Source organism: Schistocerca gregaria, chromosome 1 (assembly GCF_023897955.1).
Source record: "Schistocerca gregaria isolate iqSchGreg1 chromosome 1, iqSchGreg1.2, whole genome shotgun sequence".
Classification (NCBI taxonomy): domain Eukaryota; kingdom Metazoa; phylum Arthropoda; class Insecta; order Orthoptera; family Acrididae; genus Schistocerca; species Schistocerca gregaria.
In genome coordinates, this window is record NC_064920.1 from 303,234,478 (window position 1) to 303,257,141 (window position 22,664).

Consider the following 22,664-nt stretch of genomic DNA (forward strand, 5'->3'; position numbering starts at 1 on the left):
AGAATTATTCCAGCCATATAATGGGTATAAAGTTCCAACTTTTTGGATTTTTAATTCATTTTATTGCTGCTTATTACTTGAAGTTGATTTGTACATAACTACACTTGTATTTTTATGGTCATAAAAACAGTTTTCACTTATTCCACCTTCTGTTTACTCATTAATGTCACACTTGAGCAAATACACTGTGTAACTAACAACTGTTGTTTCAATGTAATTTTATTTGTTGCATATCACTGTTCATGAAGCCAATTCTATATGCGATTTGCTTTCATGCACGTCATAACTGTTTGTACATTCAAATTCCATGCTAAAACAAAAAGTGGTGCTTTTTGCATTAAGCTCATCCTTCAAGTTTTGTACTTCTGTGCCCTCATCTGGCCTTGCTTTGCTTCTGTTAACCCATTAGTGCCGGAATTAAGTTTTTCGTGATTTCTTTCCCTATATATATGTGGTGTGTGTGTGTATCTGTAAAAGGCATAAATTACACAACAGAGTTGTTTCGACGAAAGTCGTTACCGCCATTAGCGAGATATTTGATGTTGCCATATGAGAACGCTAGGTGCTTTCACTATCTAAATTTATATGGATTACAACTTCAACTAAAATAAGTAGGTTATTGAAATTTCTTATTACATATACAAGTTTTGTGCAAATTTATTTTTTCAGTCTTCATCATACAATTGATACTTTATAACACAGTACAATTAATAATCAAAAATCAAACCTTGAACTCAGGATTATTTTACATGAAATGGAATGAAACAGTCAATACACAATCCCACATTGCACTTTGAATACATTGTTCTCACAATAGATTTACAGTTCTTGTGTTCACACCTTTTCTTCTTCTTTCCTTCCATGTGCTGGACGAGGTGGTCAGTCTTATCAAATCTAACTGAACCTGATATGAGGCTGTCGGAACATGCCCTCTATGCAGATGGTCTCCTAGCTCCTTTTGGTAGAGCTTGATGTCTTTGCGAGTACACTGTTGCTACTTCTCTCTTGAAATCAAGCCGAGAAATAGTTTGGTTTGTTGCTTTATTATACAAAATCCAACTGTTTTGTATGGAGACATCTAATATCCATGTAAAGAGAAGCCAGTACCATTTCTTGTTTCTTATTGCAATGCTATAGCATGCTAGATTCTGATCAGTACCTCCCATATATGTATTATACTTGGCTACCAGTTTTGGTCTGGGAATCATTATATTTTGCTTTTTTAGTTGCGAGAATCTCTTGACTTGGCCAACTTCTTGTGTACCACATGAAGAAGAGATGAGTTGTCCAGCCAACGCACATACAATAATCCATCATTCTTCTCTTTTCGGATCTGGGAGCTCAATAAACACATCACCTTCAGTATCATCATTATAAAAAATCTCCAGCGCCTCAGCAAGCGAGAAACCTCTTCTAAAACAAAAATGAGAAAATTCATCCTTTTACTGAGTACAAACGCCTAGCATTGCCATATGGCAACACCAACATTCAGACGGCCTAAATGAACGTAATTTATTTCACAGCAAGCAGTAACCTGCAAAGAATATATATTTGAATATTTAAAGCACAACCATACTAAAAAACCAAATCATATATCGTAAGTTACTGCGTAAAACATACTTACTCGAACTTATACTCCATTTTGCTTTGTCATTCAGCAAACGATGACTTCCAACACTGCTTACACCACAGAATTTAAATGTATTGTTAAAACTGTTGCATTGTAGTCATCTTTACAGTCTTGCGGAACGGAATACATTGCTGCCAACACTATCGCTTCGTTGATGTCATGGAATCGATGATTTTAAAAAAGTTTTACAAACATTGCCATATGGCAACACACGGGGCTAATGGGTTAATGACATCCAGCAGTTTCTCAACATGAAAGACGATTCCCATTTGATAATAACCGTAATCTAAGGTTAGCCTCATCAACCTTACTTCAAAAACATGAAAAAATTAAATTGTTAACTCAGTAACAAAACCATTTTCTTGGTCCCATAACTTGCAGAGACATTATAATTATAACAGCTTACAATGCATGAGTGTTGTTTCTACAATAAAAGGACACTTAAACATAAGATACAGAATACTTGCAATTAATGTTGTTGGTACAAAAATGGGTACGCAATGAAATAAATGTCTGCCAAAAGTGTCAAAGGGGGAAAAAAGAGAGAAAGGAACAATCAAAGGCGCTAAAACATTATATAACTGCACATAGATATTCAGACACAATCAATACAAGAAGCTACACTACACTGCGTTACTCATAATTTTTAATAATAATAATAATAATAATAATAATAATAATAATAATAATAATAATAACAATACATGATTTAAACCAATGTTGTCAAAAGGATAGTTACTACTGACCATATAGGGGAGATTCTGAATTGCAGCCTATCCCTGTTCCAGCACTACACAACCTTCTATTCCATCAACGTACCAAGAGTCTTTTTACTTCTCTCCTATTTCAGTACCCCTCTACTCCCTCTTTGACCTCTGTCTAACCTCCCACAACTGCACCTAACTGCACTACCCTATTGGCACCTTGTCCCTGTACGCTTCTACAAATAGCGCTCTACCCTCCCCAGCCTCCTCCTTACCCCCACCACCCAGTTTGCTTCTCTCATTGTACGCCGCTACTTGCAGACTGACGTTGGCAGCCGGAGCCTATGGTCATGTGTGTTTGAGTTGCATTGTGTGTATGTTTTGTCTATTCTGACTGAGGCCTGTCCCATTGTACAGTTTCAAAACAGTTCCACATGAGCTACATTAGAAAATGTAAATGAAAAATCAATTGGAGGTACATAACCTTGGGTCTCCAGTGAAAAAATAATTGCAAAGCTGCTAAAGAGAGAGACAGTTCTCATCTGGTCTTTCTTGCTTCCATAATAATGAGTTGTCTTTACAGGAGGATAGTATTTTACTAAACCTGAGAGTAGCACTGTATGTTATATGTCTACTATTCCTCTTTTACAAAGACTCTAAGCTATTTGTTTGTTTGTCAGAGTTGTCGCAGTGTTGAGACATTATTACTTGGTCTGTACAATCTTGAAGTGGTGGATGAGAGTGGTCAGCCAAAAATCATCTCCTTTCGCCTGCCTTCATTAGCACAAGGATCCATTTACCATGAGGTATGTATATATTTTTAAAATTGTCAGTAGTTAAAACATTCAGGACATCAGAACTAACAAACTATTGTTTTGCTGTGTAATATCTATGTAACAGCATGACTGGAGCTACATGTCTCAATTAGGAAAGTACACCATCTTTTTTAAAAATAGTACATCTCCACGATTGGCAATCCCATTCAGGAAAAGATAATCAGTAACAGAAAATGATTTACAGCTTTAGGAAAGATTTCATTTTGCATAAAAAGTTGGTTAATGTAAGTATTTTGTTAGCATTTATTTAGAAGATAAAAAGCTAGACATTGCAAAACTATAATAAACGTCTGTCTGCAGTCCTTAGCTGCCATTTTCATAAAACCATCCTGAGTGTTCATTATGAAAACAGCATCCTGCCATGATAAGTATTTCATAGACACGTGTAATGTATTTTGTAATTGGCTCTGCAACAAGACAGAAACTGTTTGTTTGGAAGCAGTGCAAGATTGAGTTTTACTGGCTTTAAAGGACACTGTTCTTCCCTATAGCACTCATACTGAGAGGGTCCACATGGTTAGTAAATTGGTAAAATATTCTTGAAGTAACGTTTGTTCTCATATATTGGTTGTTAACGCTGAGTATGATCGAAGGCACAAGGAGAGAAGTGCATCAGAGGATAAGATGGATCGATGGCATCGCAGAAGTAATGGATTACAATCTGGAAGGTCTGCAGAAATAGCAGGACATAAGAAATTGGCATGCTTCAGTTCATTGGGGCACAGTGTGTAAAAATTGATTCAACAAATAGGGAGAGAGATGGAGAGAATTACTTTTTTGTATTTTAAATAACATTCAAATGATTTACACAGCTATTATCATTTATAATAAGAGCTTGTACAAATGTGTTCCTAGAGTGGATAGCTCAATAAGACTTTTAATACAAATGTACTGGTCTGTGAATACTTTACAGACCATTTCTTTTGACATTGTTGGTGAAGTTAAATGTTGTCTTCTCTGAGGAACTCTTTCAGCCTCCAAGTGATGTAGGAAGCCACTTGATGTACTTCTGAAATAAAGGTGTGTGCTGGTGAACTTCAGGTACTATTTGCTGCTCAAGGAGTACCTCAAACAGAATAGCAACACCACACACACACACACACACACACACACACACACACACACACACACTCACACACATACTAATACATAATATTATATTCAAAATGTGCACTATCATAACTTCTGTGCTCTTGCAGTTCCTTGGTGTGTCCCTGGACTGGACTTAAAGCTTCGGTCAACATCCAATGAAGACCAGTGTGCAAGTTCTAGCCAGAAATAAGATTCTGCAGAAAACCTAATAGTGCCACATGGGGATTCTCAGCCTCTACTCTGAGTTTTAGCGCCTTGTCCAGTAGAATATAGTGCACGTGTGTGAATCAGCAGTGTTCATTTAAAGAATGTCATGGTGCCCTACATTCAGTCACATTCACTCATGCCGTGTACAGTGGGATTCTCTCCTCAGAGAATATACATTAAAGTAAAGTAAGCCTTTGTTCCTGTTTCACCAACTGTTTGGAGGTGTGTAAATCAACAGCCTACACTCCAGTGCACTTGTGCACTTTTAATGGCTGAAAACTATTTGCTTACACATTTAATATCACCAAAACATGGCAAAAATAATGAGAAGAGTCCTTGTCAGTATGTACCCATGACCTTCACTGTGCATAGAAAAACCTGCCTCAGCAAAGAAAGAATAAACCATAGCATGTGTGCAGACTCCTGCGATTGGGAAAAGGCAACTTCCACAGAACGTCAATGTGTTGCCAGCAGGCAAATATCAACATCTCAGAAGAATGCAGTTATGGTCTTTCACTGGTCAGTGATCTGTCTTCTTCAGTGTGATGCAAGATCCAATGAAATAGACATAAGACTGTTTGCAAGTCTTGTGATTTACATCCTTCTGTCTCTCTCTCTCTTTTTTTAATTTGACCTTTATACCTTGTTTACTATTTAAACTGTTGTTTGTATCCTATGTATATGGTTACATGTGATTAAATGTAAATGGACTGATAAAAAATCTACTCGTCAAGTGATGGCAAGAGAGCACACATAAAGATATATTAAAATTTGCAAGCTTTTGTAGCCAGTGGCTTCCTTTTCTAGCAGAATGGTTGAAGGGGAAGGAAGAGGATGAAGGAAAAGGACTGGTGAGGTTTAGGAAATAGGGAGAGTTTGGAAAAGTCGTCCAGAATCTCAGATGAAGGGAAACTTGCCAGACGAGATGAGAAGGAAAGTGGACAATTGCACCACACGGTTCTCTTTCTGTTCGTGTCTAGACTCCTTGGACAATTTGGCTATACTATTTTCTGTTTTATTAAATAATCAGTAGAGTTTTGAGAATTATTCTGTAATTCCTTGCTAGAATTTTTAAATTATTTATTAATTGATTGCTAGAGGTTTTAAAATCATTTCTTAATTCCATCTTTATAATTTTTTATTTATACTCAGATTTCTGCTGAAACTCTTAAACCATTCTGGGCTGCTGACCACTAGGCTCCTGGTGACAACAGATGTCAAATGAAGAAGACCACAACTTATAATGAGCCTGAATCACTTCTTCACTATTTTAGTGTTAAATGCCCTGCAGCAATACCCATAAATCGTCAGCACCACGCAACAGCACCACAATTTTCACCTAAAAAAAACTTGACTTAAAACAGTGCTCACCAAACTGCTTATGTAGTTCTCGTTGTTATGATGCAGACACGTCATGGTAATGATGTGTTAGGTGGACCATGTTGCTGAAGTTGGGTGCATGGATTTAATGCCCAATGCTGGTTGAGATGAGCTGGCTTCAGATCGGCAATTGGCCATAAGTGATTTCAGGGAAATACGGCTGATATTCTTACAACCCTCTCTGGCTACTGGCAACTATCTTCTGACTCGTGTCCTTTTTCTTCAGAATTATTCCTCATCATACATGAGGTTATTAAATTTGCTTTTTGTTCCCCAAACAATTAATTCTGGTTATTTTCCTCAATTTCATTGCAAAAATTAGCTTATGCACTGCTGGAAAGCTGGTTATTGAACTCGTTGTCAAGGACAACCACAATCAATCTCTCGAAATTTTCCAACAAAAACTTCTGTTTCTTTCTATTCTTCTGTCTCCTAATTTCTCTTCACTGTGTGAGTGCTTTATGTCCTTTTAGTAGGTCACTAAATGGGACGTTCCCTTCTGTACTTGACGAATGTATGTAGTGGGAGGAACTTCATTTAATAATTACAGTGCTATAGTGTGCAGATTTGCAATTACGGACTTGTTTATTTGCAGTGCAGTTCCCGTCTCTGGATGTTCTTTCTTCTTTCCTTGATGTTCTTTCTTCTTTCCTTGATGTTCTTTCTTCTTTCCTTGGTGTTCTTTCTTCTTTCCTTGATGTTCTTTCTTCTTTCTATGGACTTCGTCCCCTGTACAGAGTGGCCTGTGATGGACACAAAAATTCATGCTTATCTAGGTTCAGCAAACTGCCAAATAACTGAGGTATATTTTGAAGACATGCCTATCCTTCAAACTTATACAGCTCTGGAAACTCCAATGTAAAATTGTCTGCAATTTAGTTTTGACTGTTACATTGAATGTTAACAAAGTATCAACAGCTCAATCTCTCCTCTCTGACAGGCTTTAGCACATAATCTCCACTGGAACTAGCTCTTCTTTTTATTTATTTTTTCATTACATAGATCATTGTCAAGGCGCATGCAATTCTATGGAGCTCAGTATGTCTCAGAACTAGGGGCACAGCTGCCTGGAATAACCGTAAAATCAACAGGTGCCGGGAATATTTTACCAAACTGCAAAGCTGCCCTTTTCTTGCAGAAACGCTGCGTCCATCACACTCCTTAACATGCACAAACAATACAAATTTTGTACACAATATGCCTATATAAAACTCCATAAAACTATTAATGAAAATTAACTGTGCGTTTGGCAAGCATCATTAATCGGTACTATTAACACTCTGCAACACATCACTTTATGAAAGTGATATGTCATAACTCAGTGTCAAAACTCATTGAAAATTGAAGATCCTAGTTTGATTAGTTAGCCTTGTCCTTTGTATGATATAGTAATAATCAAATAAAATGCTTATTAGTACTGTTTATTTGTTTTGATCAGCCTATGTCTCTTGCACCACTGACTGAGAGTGCCCTACGTCGATGGGAGGAGTGCAATACCAAACCTGTTCAGTGGGGTCCTATGCCTCAGGTGGAAACACTTAATGCCCAAAACAGACTAAAGGTGATGACAGCATTATTATTTCTCTACAACCAACAGCTGAGTCTTGCAAGCAAATCTGCCCTTGAATATCTCAGCAAGGTCTGCTCTAAGTGAGTATTTTTCTTGTAACTAATAATAATTTTGTCATGATGAAAATTTAAGCTTCAGTTTATAAATGTTCACAAAATGTGTGCATATTATTCTACAAAATCTGGCCTTAGCTCTACATGAATCAGCAATAAGTCATTAACTACAGAATTATTCTGCATATAAATACAGTATATGCAAAACTGTCATTGGAAACTTGGTTTGTAAATTAAACTAATATTTTCTAATTGTTTCCCATTGCTTCTCTCCTCACACATTTCTGCAAGTTGAGAGAATCATCACACACTCCAGTTTTGTAGCTACTTAAAAAAATTCAACCTCTTTCAGAACCTTGCATGAATGTTGTAATTTTTGCAGTGCATAATGTACTGAAGTGCATTACTGTTTGATTGAATTCATTCTGGCCACTGTATGAAGTTTAGTATTATGTTTTTTGTAATCAAAGATCATGATATGATTTGTATTAATTATTTTGTGTGTATTCCACAGGATAGTGACTCAAGGCTTCAGCAAACCAGGTCACCACCAGAGATCATCATATGGTTCAGACAGTTCCAGCTTGGTTCCACGCTTGTTGCCACGTATTCCTGTCGCATCACAATTTCTTCTTGAGCTGCTTCATGGTGCCTATTTCTCATTATTTAATGGAGCAGCAGCTGCAGCACAAGCAGCTCTTGATGATCTCCATACCCGTGCCTGTTTTGAAGGGTATCCAGAGGTTGTGTTAGCTACTAATGCTGTACGGAACTCTTTGCAAGTCAACACCTCTGGTAAGCATTTCCTCAGATGGTGGGGAGCACTGTGATTAACATTATGAATATACTAACAGAACTCTATCAGAAGTGTCTGAGATAAAGTTTACTTTTCATTATGATTATTAAAAATTAAAAGGTGTTTCCTTTGAAACAAAGCTTACTACTTTTAATATCAATTGTAACATATGAAAGTGAAATTAGATGCCCCAAACCTTGGAAAAATTTTACTTGAAAGTCATTAACTAATAAGTTTTGTTCTGACATTACTTGTCATAATGGTTGTGTGAAATCTGAAATTTATAAAGCAAGAATAGTTAGTGTAGAACAGTCCCAAGTTTTTTGATCCGATAGCAATGCAGTTGCAGTGAGAAAGAGAGGTGAATAAAGATAACGTCCTAGACAGAATACCCAAGATTACCAAGGAACAACAAGGGGATAGGAGAAGTTTGTTGCGGATGTTGTAGAAGAAATAAAATGCAGTTGTGGCAATATACAGATGATCAGCCGTAAAGAAGTGCATGTTGAAACAATTATTATATGCAGAGATGTTATAGATTCATTTCATATTAAGTTCATGACCTGAACAACAACAACAACAAAAAACCTACCTTGCTTTCTTTTGTTCTTCTTTTGCGCCAAAAACTACGAGAGTGGTTTGGAAAGTTCTCAGAATTGCCACGAGAGGTCAGTGCTAGTGCAACGAGTTGCTCACGTGATATTCATTGGACCATTGCTTGTAAACGGGTGCCATGTCAGTGCTCTTGGAAGACAGGTGAGGTGGTCATGTGGCTCTGTTTTTGTTTCCACGTAGTGATTTGCGAAGATGCAAAAGATCGAGATTCGAGCAGTGATTAAGTACTTCGTAAAGAAAGGTATGAAAGCATAGGTTATTCATACCAATTTCCAGAATACACTGGGGGACTCTGCTCTTTCATATACAGCCAAATGCACAAATGAATTTAAATGGTCTGGAGAGCTTAGATGATGATCCATGCAGTGGTCAGCCAAGATGTGTCACTACTTCAGAAATAATTGCAAAAGTGCACAAAATGGCTAATTGAAAGTGCATGAAATTGCTCATACTTGCCAGATATCATCTGAAATGGTATAGCACATTTTAACTGAAGAATTAGAAATGAAAAAAATTATCTGCAAGATATGTGCTGCAACTCTTGACACACCCACACATGTGAAGGCCATCGTAGAATTATACAAACTAAGGTACGAATTGTGGCTCAGTCAGACTTTCCCAAAACTGAAAATTTTTCTTGGTGGACGAAGATTCATTTCAAACGAAGAATTGATAGCCAGAGTTGACAACTATTTTGCAGGCCTGGAGGAAACTCATTTTCGAGATGGGATCAAGGCACTGGAACATTGTTGGAGACTACATTGAAAAATAAAAAAGTTTCACTTATGTAAGTACGTTTTTTCTATTTTGTTCTGATAACTTTTCAAACCACTCTTGTATTATGAGATACCTCAAAGACTATGCAAACACAAGCCTTGTTTTTTGCCAGTGGTGTGTGGTGCTATTGATTGTATGTATTTTACATTTATTTTTGTCAGCGAGTGTGTATGTTGTCTAAACTGATTCAGGTGTTCCGAATTCTGCAAAGCAAGGAATGTGATACTATATTTTATAATCATTTATTGTATCTTTAGTTTAACTATTGTGCTGTCGATGAGAATAATGACTTGTGTTGCATTGCTGAGTAGCAAAACCGCATCTATGTCCTTTGAATACTTTCAACTGATCTGTTTATTATATTAGTCGTTATAAAAACATACCCATTTCTGTTTGAATTTATACAGGATGTAACTAAAGTCTCTGTACAGATGAGGACATGTTCCTTACACCAAAACAAGAAAATGCATAATTTAAGAGCTATGAGCACTTGTTCATCTTCAATGCTGCGAAAAACTTCTTTTCTACTGCAAGTTCTTTGCTTTGCATATTTTGGGAAGAGGTAGTCTGGACCAAAAAAAGAAGTCGTAATAAACATGGACTGTAAAGTCATTCCTTAAGAGCTATGGACACTTCTTCAGTAGAAGAGATGTGTTTCAAAGTAACAAGAATGAACAAGTGTTCATAGCCCTTAAGGTATGCAAAAGCCCATGTTTACTGGACTTTTTTTTATATAAGGAACCTGTCCTGTCCTGTCCTGTCCTGTCCTGTCCTGTCCTGTCCTGTCCTGTCCTGTCCTGTCTGTATTGGGAGTGTTTTACAACCTGTATTTGTACTGTTGGTATACAGTTTTTCTTATTGATTTTATAGAATATGAGAAATATTAGACATAAATAGAAAAATGTAATCCTAGCTTTTGAACTACGCCAGTCATTAGTAGTGATAAAAAGAATGGATGTTAGGTTAACGTTGGAATAGAATACAATTGGTCTCTGTTATAATGGTGTGTTAGTGTATTATTTTTGTTAGAGTAACTGTGAATCTGAACTTAGTAGAGGAGGGCAGGGCAATCTGATGGCTCAGATATTGTGCATCCTGATTGCATGGCGTGATGAAAGATAGCTGATTAACTGGCAGGAAGATACAATAAGTAAATACTTGTATCAATGGGAAATTTCAATTGGGTAAACGTAAATTACAAAGAGACACAATGGCTGTACAGTACTTACCCTCAGTAGGCACTTAACCCAATAACCATCTGAATTATTTTCTGTAATTTATGCAGATGGAAGTTCTCTCTTGTAAACCCAAACACTATTTATTACTTCAATCCTGCCATGGATGTCATGTTGAAAGTTTCCTACACCTTTAAAAAGTTCACTGCTACTGTCTATAATTCAGTGGTGGCTCTATTTGGTAGTTCATGTTAGCTGACTCTGCATTTTTTTTTTCAGCAAGCAAGCTTGCTTATCCTTTAAGTAGTATGAGGAAGAGCAGAAGTAGTAGTATGTAGTAGTAATTCTTTATGATCTCAGTAGTGCAGGAGAAGGAAGGGCAGGTGGGATTGTTTTAAAGTTTACTTAAGTGAGACATTGTATTACCAGGTCAGGTTAAAAAATAATCAAGCTTTAAAAATATATATATTAAAAACAAAGATTCCAAGACTTACCAAGCAGGAAAGCGCCGGTAGACAGGCACAATAAAAAAACACACACACAAAATTTCGAGCTTTCGCAACCGGCGGTTGCTTTGTCAGGAAATAGGGAAGGAGAAGGAAAGATGAAAGGATGTGGGTTTTAATGAGAGGGTAAGAAGTCCTTCCAATCCCGGGAGTGGAAAGACTTAGCTTAGGGGGAAAAAAGGATAAGTATATACTCGCGCGCCCACACACACACACACACACACACACACACACACACACACACACACACACACGTCCATCTATACATATACATACACAAGCAGACATATTTTAGGCAAAGAGTTTGGGCAGAGATATCAGTCGAGGCGGAAGTGCAGAGGCAAAGATGATGTTGAATGACAGGTGAGGTACGAGTGGCGGCAACTTGAAATTAGCGGAGGTTGAGGCCTGGTGGATAACGAGAAGAGAGGATATATTGAAGGGCAAGTTCCCATCTCCGGAGTTCGGATAGGTTGGTGTTAGTGGAAAGTATCCAGATAACCCGGACGGTGTAACACTGTGCCAAGACGTTCTGGCCGTGCACCAAGGCATGTTTAGCCACATGGTGATCCTCATTACCAACAAACACTGTCTGCCTGTGTCCATTCATGCGAATGGACAGTTTGTTGCTGGCCATTCCCACATAGAAAGCGTCACAGTGTAGGCAGGTCAGTTGGTAAATCACGTGGGTGCTTTCACACGTGGCTCTGCCTTTGATCATGTACACCTTCCGGGTTACAGGACTGGAGTAGGTGGTGGTGGGAGGCTGCATAGGACAGGTTTTACACCGGGGGCGGTTACAAGGGTAGGAGCCAGAGGGTAGGGAAGGTGGTTTGGGGATTTCATAGGGATGAACCAAGATGTTACGAAGGTTAGGTGGACGGCGGAAAGACACTCTTGGTGGAGTGGGGAGGATTTCATGAAGGATGGATCTCATTTCGGGGCAGGATTTTAGGAAGTCGTATCCCTGCTGGAGAGCCACATTCAGAGTTTGATCCAGTCCCGGGAAGTATCCTGTCACAAGTGGGGCACTTTTGGGATTCTTCTGTGAGAGGTTCTGGGTTTGAGGGGATGAGGAAGTGGCTCTGGTTATTTGCTTCTGTACCAGGACGGGACGGTAGTTGCAGGATGCGAAAGCTGTTTTCAGGTTGTTGGTGTAATGGTTTAGGGATTCAGGACTGGAGCAGATTCGTTTGCCATGAAGGCCTAAGCTGTAGGGAAGGGACCGTTTGATATGGAATGGGTGGCAGCTGTCATAATGGAGGTACTGTTGCTTGTTGGTGGGTTTGATGTGGACAGATGTGTGAAGCTGGCCATTGGACAGATGTAGGTCAACGTCAAGGAAAGTGGCATGGGTTTTGGAGTAGGACCAGGTGAATATGATGGAACCAAAGGAGTTGAGCAAATTGATATTTCCAGCAGGGACTAAGAGTGTAGGACAGTAAATCTTTGACAAGGGCAGTTTGTGTTGACTAGAATTTTGAGGTGTTCGGGGGGAGTGGAGCTGGAAGTGGGAGATTGAGTATATGGGATAGACTGGGTCTGTGTGCAATGAGAGGAGGTTGAGGTTTGTTGGAAAGGTTGTGGAGGGTGAGTGAGTTGCCTTTCCGGAGGTGGTAAACCAGGAGATTGGATAGTTTTTTTGAGGTGGAGGGTGGCATGCTGTTCTAATTTGCGGTTGGCCTGTGAGAGGATGCTTTGAACAGCCGGTGTGGATGTGGGAGAGGAAAGATTTGAGGACTTTGATTTGGGATAGGAGTTGACGGGTGTGTTCATTGGCCGAGTCGATGTATAGGTGAAGGAGTAGGCGGGTGAGGGCTATGGATTGTGCAGTTTGGAACTGGTATAAGGACTGATGGAAAGGAGGATTGCAGCCAGAGAACTTTAAGTGTGAGGCCTTTGGGGGTAATACCAAATGTCAGACAAGCCTGAGTAAATAAAATATTGGAGTGTAATCTGGCTGTTTTTCCCATGTGGAAGTTTCTTTCTATTTTATTTAAAAATATATAGTTTTATACTCCTTACTGATCTGTTATCATAGTCTATTTCAGAGTACTCCCCTCCACTTTTCACGCCCTTGTCTCAAGGTTTTTCCTCTTCATAAAACAGTACTGAGGATCATCTTTAGGAATGTCATTCAGTGTGTGTAATTAATTTGGTTTAATAGTATCAAGTGTGGCGTGGTGCTAAAGTGCAGGACCATAGACTGAAAGATCTTGGGTTCAATCCTCAGTCACAGGATTTTTAACCACCACTTTCCAGTTCTTTCGCCTCTGGCTGTATGCATATAGATGTGAAAAATGCTGACATCTTCCTTCGATCGAAAAATACATTACAGTATAGGTCCACCTATAAATGGCTGAGTGCTGATTTAACTGAGTATAAGACAGCCCTGAATGTAAGATGCCCCCTTCCCCATTTTCCAGGGGCTCCTTGACAAAAATTTATTTTTAAAATATTCTGACTAACATAAATTATGAATTTCTTGACCTAAAGTGTTAACATTATACCTTCTGGTATTCTGAGCTTAGGCTATTTATTGGTTGTCTATATTTTGATAACCCAAGTGAAATAAAATAAATTGAAAGGAATACATTACTTATTATTTTCACTGCCATTTTGTTTTACTTAGCCTGTCATCTTTGGCATCTCTATTTTTAATCATCCATCATCATTATTGACAACATCCTAAAAGCACAGCTGTGAAACTCCTATCCCCATTGACGCAAATATTTGGCCAGTTCTTCCAAGTATGTTGCTATATCTGATGTGTTTATGGTGGGACCTGAGAACAAAATTTTATTTTTCTTTTCTCAATATGTTGCAGACTTCACTTCTATACTGATGTGACAATGGGGCAGTGTCTTTTTCTTCCAAACACATTGTCTGCCCATCAGTCTCTCATTGGCCATGTAGAACCAGCAGCTGACAAACAACCTGTCCTTCCCGCCATACCTCACACTGAGCATTGACAATGTTGCTACATGAAACACAATTATGCCACTGGCCCTATCTGTACTTTTACCACCACCTGCCAAAATGTATGGTGCTGTTGAGTATTTGTCCAGTTTTAAAGTCAGTTCAATTCTGACTACAAATAGTTTCAGGTGAACTGAAATTTAAGTGTGATAGAGGTTCATGGAAAGCTGAAGTCAGCAACTTGAAATTTGCTGCCTGCTCACCACTCTCTTCCCCGCACTCATCCTGGTTGGTCAGCCAAACTGGTGTCACTATTCCCCCTTCAACCCTTTTGTAGTGCTGTGCTTGAACAACAGTAAAATGGATGACGATATCTTCTAGGGTGCAAGTTGTATGTAACAACAGGAACTAAGATCACTATTGTGATTCAGTCCAGTTCTCAAACTTACTCTCATCCCGCAATCTAGCGATGTCTATTGGTACTCTCTCTGTAACAGTCCATGCCACCATAATTTATTCTTGCAATAAAAATTGCGATCAGTTTAACGTGATTTATTCCATTAATTAGACATTTAATTCTGGATTAATTTTCTTTCTTGTTTCGTCTAAATGTCACCATCATGTTATAAAGCTGATTAAAACCTGGTAACATTTTTCCCTGGTATTCTAATACGTGAACAGCGACCGAAGTTCTCATTTTCAGCCCACTTGGTACATCATTACAGCTTCTTACAATGAAGTAAAATAGTGACTTGGGTTCAGAATCAAGTTAGTTTTCTTGAAGGACAATGCATTTGCCTTTGAATGTTATTTTTACTTAAAAAGCAGCATAAATGTGAGTATATGGTACCAAACCTGTTCAGATAAAACAAAAGTTTAATCAAACAATGGACAATAGAGGGTGGAATGTAACAGTATTATGAAAAGGAAAGTTGCTACTTACCATATAGCGGAGATGCTGAATCGCAGATAGGCACAACAAAGAGACACATTTGTTGTGCCTATCTGCAACTCAGCGTCTCTGCTATATAATTGTGAGAGTCTCTTTATTGTGCCTCTCTGTGACTCAGCATCTCCATTATATGGTAAGTAGCAACTTTCCTTTTCATAATAATAAAACAAAAGTTTGTAAGTTGATAGAATTTAATGCCATTTTCCTCCTATGTTTAGCGAAATTGTTGAATTTTAAGCAGAGCATTACATTGTTGTAGTGGCTTGTTCATAGTTTCTCGCATATACCTTGCACTAGCGCTGCATGAGTCAAATGTCACATGATTGTTCAAGCAAGGTGGATACTCAGTTGAGATCTTTGGAGTATGAGGAAATCTTGAGCCTGTTCAAATCCAAGTACTATTTGCTTAGCGTGCACTTCTGAATTCTCCAAAATCCCAATAGCCAAAGGTTCATCTGTAAATGTAAGACAGACCCTATTTTAATCTATTAGACAATGTAAAAATGTTGTTCTTGGCAGCAATAGTTTAATCTATGAATATAAGAATGATCCCGTATTTTTTGAATGATGAATTTGGGAAAAACCTTGTCTTATAATCGGGTAAATGCTGTATGTCACTTGAAAGGTGAGAGGACGCTACTGGTACCATCTCTAATAGGCGCACGATATTCTAAATAACCTTCAGGATTACGACAGCCTTAACTTTAATGTTACTGCTGATGTCAAAACTGCAATCCACAGCATTGATTTTAATTGTATGAGGGGAGAGGGGGGGGGGGGGGGGGGGAGGCAAGATGGACATCATGGAGAGAGGTGGATGAGAAAGGACAGTCATTTGAAATTTTTTTACACAACCTGCAAATTGACGAAGTTGAGTGGGCAGGTGCATTATTGTGCTGGAAGAACTAAAGTTGCCTTGCGCAGTTGTAATCTTTCTTCTACAAATATTCTTTTGTGACTCAGCACTTGTGTAGTAATGATAATTGATCTGGTGACGGGAGAGGGAGGGGGGGGAGAGAGAGAGAGAGAGAGAGAGAGAGAGAGAGAGAGAGAGAGAGAGACAGAGAGGGGGGGGGGGGGGGGAGACTGACTCGGACTTACTGTGGCTATCAGTTTGACATAGGATAGAGTGTGAAGATACTTAGCAAATCGGACTTTCAGTTCAGTGTCTTAAGAGTTCCATGTGGATACGAGAAATGAGATCCAGTTTGCTTTTGCAAGTGCCCTATCTGGATCTGGAAGTCTTTGGTCTACATCTGCGCATATTACCAATTATGAAAAGGATAGTGCTACTCACCACAAAAATGACGTGTTGAGATGCAGAGAGGCACAATGAAAAGGCTATTACACATGGAGCTTTTGGCCACAGCCTTCAGAAAAGAAAGGAAAACACACACACAAAAGCAGGCACACATGTGACTCTGTTTTCAGACTGCAACTGTTGTGTTAATGGGGTACAAAAAGGGGACGGGTAGGATATGGGTGGGGGAGAGAAGAGCATTGTCTGGCAGAGCATGTAGGGACTAAAGGCAACAGGACAAGCCTGCCAAGTACAGCATTGGGGGTTGTGAGAAGGGGGGAGGCAAAGGATAGTAAGTGGAAAAGGAGAGGAGCAGAGAGGCTAAAAGGCTGGTCAGGTGTGGCAGAGAGCAGCGGACAGTGAGAGTGTGCAGGCATGAACTGGGAGGGGGCCATAGGACAGAGGTGGAGACTGTTGGGTGAAAGGTGTGGGGCAGTAGGTTGTCATAGGTTGAGGCTGGGTAATTTTGGGAGTGGAGAATGTGTTGTAAGAATAACTCACAGGAAAGCTGATGGTTAAGTGGAGGGTCCAGATGGCCAGGGTAGTGAAGCAGCCATTGAAATCAAATATGCTATGATCAGCCACATGTTCCAGAAGGTTGTCCACTTTGCTCTTGACAGCAGTTTGGTGGTGACCATTTATCCTGATGGATAGCAGATTGGTAGTCATACCAGTATAAAAAACAGTGCAAATATTGAAGCAAAGCAAGGGCAAGAGAGTTCTTGTCACTGCAGATACTGTTTCTGGGTGTCTAGGCTGTATGGGATGGTTAGTGTGGAAGGAATGACAGCTGTCGAAATGTTACGAAGGTATAAGGGTAGGGTGTTGAGGCCCTGAGTTAAGATCATGAAGATATCACTGATCCTGAACCAGCCGAGGGATATGGAGTGTTCGGATGCTAGGAAGGTTTCCTTTAGGGAGCCCATAAAAAGTTTGGTGTAGGAGCTTGCCATGCAGGTGGCCCATTTCTGTGCTGCAGATTTGTTTGTATCCCTTCCCTTCTAAAGGTGTAGTAGTTGTGTGTTAGGATAAAATGAGTAAGATGCATGAGGAATGAATTAGTGTTTGGAGTCTGAAGGATGTTGGGAGAGATAGTGTTCAATAGTGGCAAGATCGTGGGCATGATGGATGTTAGTGTATAGGAAAGTGGTGTCAGCAGTGAAGAGTGTGTGTCCAGGAGATAAAGGGATGGGAATGGCAGAGTCGGTCAAGGAAGTGGTTGGTATCTTTGACATGGAAGGCTAAATTATGGGCAGTTGGTTGGAGGTGTTGGACAGTGAGGACCGAAATTCTTTCAGTGGGGCACAATCACCAGCTGCAATGGGGCATCCAAGATTGTTGGCTTGGGGTTTAAGTAGTAAGTGGGCGTGCATGGTGTCATAGAGGTGAAGAGGTAAATGAATTTAGAGGAGAGGTTGTGGGAGGGGTCTAAGGCTTTAAGCAAGGATTGGAGGTTATGATGGTTTTCTGGGTGGGAGGAGTCCGACAATTGAAGAAAACCTTTCACCAAGTAGTCACTGGAATTAATAACTATAGTGATGGAACCTTGGTTGGTATTCTTATGAAGGGACTTCAGGAAGAATAGTGAGGCCAAGTTGAATTTAAGAAGAAGGTTCCCAGGGGATAATTGGGCGAGAGGGGAGGGGAGGGGGGGAGGCAGGAGGTAATCACAGTTGGATGGTGGTATGAACTGGGAAAAGCAAAGTTCAGTGTTGGGATTAGGTTGGCTTTGGTGGGAGAGCTTGGTGGCAAATAAGTGTTTCCATTGAAGGGATTATGAGGAGGAGAGTACGTCTTTGACAAGTCCAATGTGGTTAAATTTGGCTGTAAAGCTGAAGTGAGGCCTTTGGATAGGACTGAAACTTCTGTGGGTCAAGGATTTTGGTGGAAAGGTTAAAAACAGTGTTCTAGGATTATTTCAGCTCTGGTAGGGAGTTTTGGGATGTGACAAGTAGAAAACGTTAGCTAGTCAGAGTCTCTGTGCTATGAGGGGTTGACAAGAAGGATCACTGTGGACAGTATAGGAGTTAGATAGTATTGTCCCAAGACGGCAGTAGAATGTCAGCAAGTAGGATAACTAATGGAGATGGTGTCTGGAATGCTCTTCCCGGTGCTGGAGAGCAAGGGATTCAATTTGAGAGATGTAATGTGTGTAGTAAGGATTGTGCAATAGCAGTGTCTTGTGGATGGAGGAGAGTTTGTTCTGGGATGCGTGTGCCATGGAGACATGTTTTTGCAGTACAGGTTTGTGATGGACAAGGACTGGTGGAATCTGAAAAGGTTAAGGTCACTGTGAAAGGTGGTGTGGGATCCAGAAGAAAATGACTTTTTTATGGCTAGGGCATTGGGGGGTGGGGGGTGGGGGTGGGGGGGGGGGGAGGGTTGATCTATAGTACAGGCAGCATTTAAGGAGCAGGATTGGGACTGAGCTTTAGTCAGGGAAAGGGCTTTCCTGACTGATCAAGAAAGATGGAACTGGGGTCCATTGTGGCAGTGATGGCATTTGGGAAATAGGCAAGTGAAGGCAATAACTGGTTGTGAGGGGAGCTTTAAAACAGAAAAAGATGCATAAAACTACGTACACACACACACACACACACACACACACACACACACACACACACACACACTTAAAAGCATTCACAAACACAAAAAAATGCATAAATACCCTGAAAATGTGTAAGAAAAGCACACAAATAAATATGTGAAAATGTGGGAAAAGATGCAGAGCGAATAACATATGGGAATATTTGTGTGTGGATATTAATGTTTGTAAACAAATTAACCTATTACATCAGCAGAAGCTGTCGGCATGATAGCCTGTAGCCTTAATTTTCTTCTGCGGACGTCTGGCCTTGTAACTTATACTCTATTGACTATAAATGTAGAGGCCGATATTGACCACCTTTTAATGCAACAAGGCTTATTGTGGGTATATTTTGTTACAGCTTTCTGTTTTGATAGGAATGGATTTTTAAAATTTTCTGTAGAATGATTCTGCAGCGTAGAAAGTCAAATAAAGTTTTGTTGAAAGTTCTCGTAAGACTTGACACAATGTTTCAATTTAGTCTTATAGCTCATTTATCAAATGTTGGTTTATTAATGTTGAGTCATGTTAAGTTGCCCCATATCTCAACATAATAAGTGCTGCATTGCTTAATTGAAAATATATTGGGAGGAACATAGATTATCTGATTTTATACTCGACACTATTTTTGACGTGTGACGCACAAACAGGAGTTAGACTATGAAGCAAAGATTACAGTATATGCAGTATCGTAGACAAGCCTTCAGGTCACTATGTGGCAGTTTTTGGTAAATGCATAAATGATCTCTGCTACTGCAAATGAAACGGTAATGGCAATCGGTAGCTGCTGATGTGACAATAACAGGATGCATGTGTAATTCTATATAAAACCTGAAAAGGACATATTGCCATCTATTACCTTTGAAGTAGTCAACACTACATCTAACTTCTCCAGGACATTGAAGGCAATATAGTAACACTGTCCCAAATGTATAATCAATACCTATTATAAAAATGGAAGTATGTGTGTTTATGTGTATGTTCCGCGTCTCCTCCTACACCACTGGACTGATTTCAACCAAACTTGGTACACATGTCCCCTACTGTCAGACAACAGTTGCTGTGGAAGTACGAACCATGCACCTAATATAGTTCAGGAGATATGACATCATAAACAATGAGATGCAGGAAAAACTGCCACATTATCATGACATTTAAATTTATTACTTCTCTGCTACTAACTCTATTCTTTGTAGCTCCTGGACATGTAACTATTCATGTTGTATATAATCTAGTTCTGAGTTAAATGAACATTACAGAGAATTTGTATTTTGAAGACTACGTTTCGTAATTTGGATACTGTTTTTATACATTTGTACATTATGCATATTTCTTTGAACAACTGTTTTGTAATTTCAAAGGTGTTATCACAAAAACATGGAAATGAAAACTACAAACACAGTTACCTAGTTCAAAAGTTCAAGCTGGTCTATAAATCTTTTCTACTTTGTTAGTGCTGAACTTAATTACATCATTTCAACTGCAAGTCAGGCATTCCATAATTAAAATGAACACACTGTCATCCTTAGTTGTTTCTATCCCTTCACAGAAGTGTTTAAACCATTCGTAAACACACTCTCTGCCCACAGCTTCCGTCCCATACCCTGCACCAACATTCCATGTGTGTCTGTTGCAGTCTTCCCCAATTTGTAGCAGAACTTGATGTTCACATGTTGCTCCATTGCTTTGTGACACTTCCTCTCACACTATGTTCAACTGGTCGCAGTCTGTTTACATAGCCAGTCACATGCTGTGCATGCTGTGTATTGATTCTTCTCAAGTGTTTGAAGACCCACATGCATGCGCACATACATAGGCCAAGTTGCCATTCAGATATGACACCATTCACTGAACTTTTTAGACACACAATGTAAAAAATGGAAAAAAATCCAATTTTCTGAGTTGCCTACCCTAATGGAAAATGCTTGTAAAATAAGTGCAGTATACTCCCGATTATTTGGGATGTTGTGAGGGAGATGATGTTCAAAGAATAAAAAAATGCAAATCACTGAGATGTCAAACACACAATCTTTGTTCAAAAATTTATCCAAGTAATATGCACAGGTACTGTAGGCCTGTTTATTTCTTAAAATAGTGTGTGATGTTGGTCTGCTTCTGAGGGGAGTTGACATTTTTTCAACATGTTGCAATGTGGTACTATGAGCGACAAGGTCATTGTCTTCATCCCCACTTTCACATTCACTGCCCTCTTCTTCGTATTGTGAAGCAGTAGTCACAATTTTGGCATCACACATGTACTGGAAGCCGGGTTCACACATATCAATCTTCAGCAACTCAATCAAGTTTTCATCTTCAACATCTTCAAAACCGTTTAAACTAGTTGTCAGATTTGCTATTTGTGCAGTTGTTATTTCTTCATCTTTGAAACCTTGAAAATCACTTTTTTCTCTATCCGGAAGAATTTTCCTCCACGATTGAACTAGTGTATGTTGTCTGATTTCCTGCCAGGCCTTAGATTTCCAGAATGCCACCAAATCATCCTCATCAACTAGCATTCTCGGTAGACCAGACTGATAGTATCATTTTATCAATGTGATTATGTCTTTGTTAATTGGCTGTATACTGGCAGTTATGGTAGGAGGTAAAAACTTACAAGTTATGACGAGACCATCATTAGATACAAGAATTCTCTGTGGGATATGAAGGGCCGTTATCAAGCAATAGAACAGTCATCTGTGGTAGCAATTTATCTTCTAGAAGTCACCTGACTAGTGGTACATAATATCTGTAAAACCAGTTTTTGAAAATTTTACTACCCATCCTTGCTCCTTTTTGGTTGTAATAATGCACAGGGAGATCCTTAGCTGTGATATTCGTGAATGCTTTTTTTTTTTTTTTCAGTCACTAGTAGTTTCACTTTGTGGTTCCCAGAGGCATTAGTGGTGCACAAAATTGTGATGCGTTCTTTAGACAATGTATATTAAGGAGCACGAACTCTTAAAAGCAGGAGTCTCTGGTTGTTAGACATTTCCAATACAGACCACTTTTGCCTGCATTAGAAATTTGGCCTGGTGTGAAATTCTCTTCTTCCACAAATTTCTGCAACTCTCCTCTGAAGGAATCTGCTGCTGCAACATTTGAACTAAGCCGCTGTCCTTGCACAGTAAGTTTGTGAAACCTGTGACTTTGTTTGAATCTGGGTAACCATCCAGATGAGGCATTAGATCCTCCCTCTAATTTAGCGTTTTCAGCACACATCGCACCTGTAACAGTGACACATTCTGCTCGTTTTTGGCTAAACCATTGCAAAAGAACAGCATTGAATTCATCAAAGGTAGATCTCTTCATGCTTTTTTGTGCAGATTGTGCAGAACTAGAATCGCATTTCCTAACAGAATCCTATATTTTCTGCTTATTCCTTTGTAATGTCCCAACAGTCTGCACTCCAGTATCATCATCAACACTTAGTTTTGCAACTGTTTGCCCGTTCTTAAACTTTTCAGTTAATTCTAATTTTGGTTTTAATGTCAACACTCTTGCTTCATTGACATTTACACACTGATTAACGTCAGAAAACTGAGATTATTGTCAATTTACGCAGAAC

General features: G+C 39.2%; 1 protein-coding gene across 4 annotated transcripts in view; it reads left to right on the top strand.

Annotated features, from left to right (window-relative positions):
- LOC126342369 (hyccin) overlaps positions 1–22,664 on the top strand; it is a 167,083-nt gene that overhangs the window by 16,000 nt on the left and 128,419 nt on the right. For all 4 annotated transcript variants that reach the window (XM_050001849.1, XM_050001850.1, XM_050001851.1 and 1 more), the window contains 3 exons: positions 3,015–3,140; positions 7,288–7,499; positions 7,987–8,267. In XM_050001849.1, the coding sequence (XP_049857806.1) occupies positions 3,015–3,140; positions 7,288–7,499; positions 7,987–8,267 (619 nt within the window). The remainder of the gene's footprint in view (positions 1–3,014; positions 3,141–7,287; positions 7,500–7,986; positions 8,268–22,664) is intronic.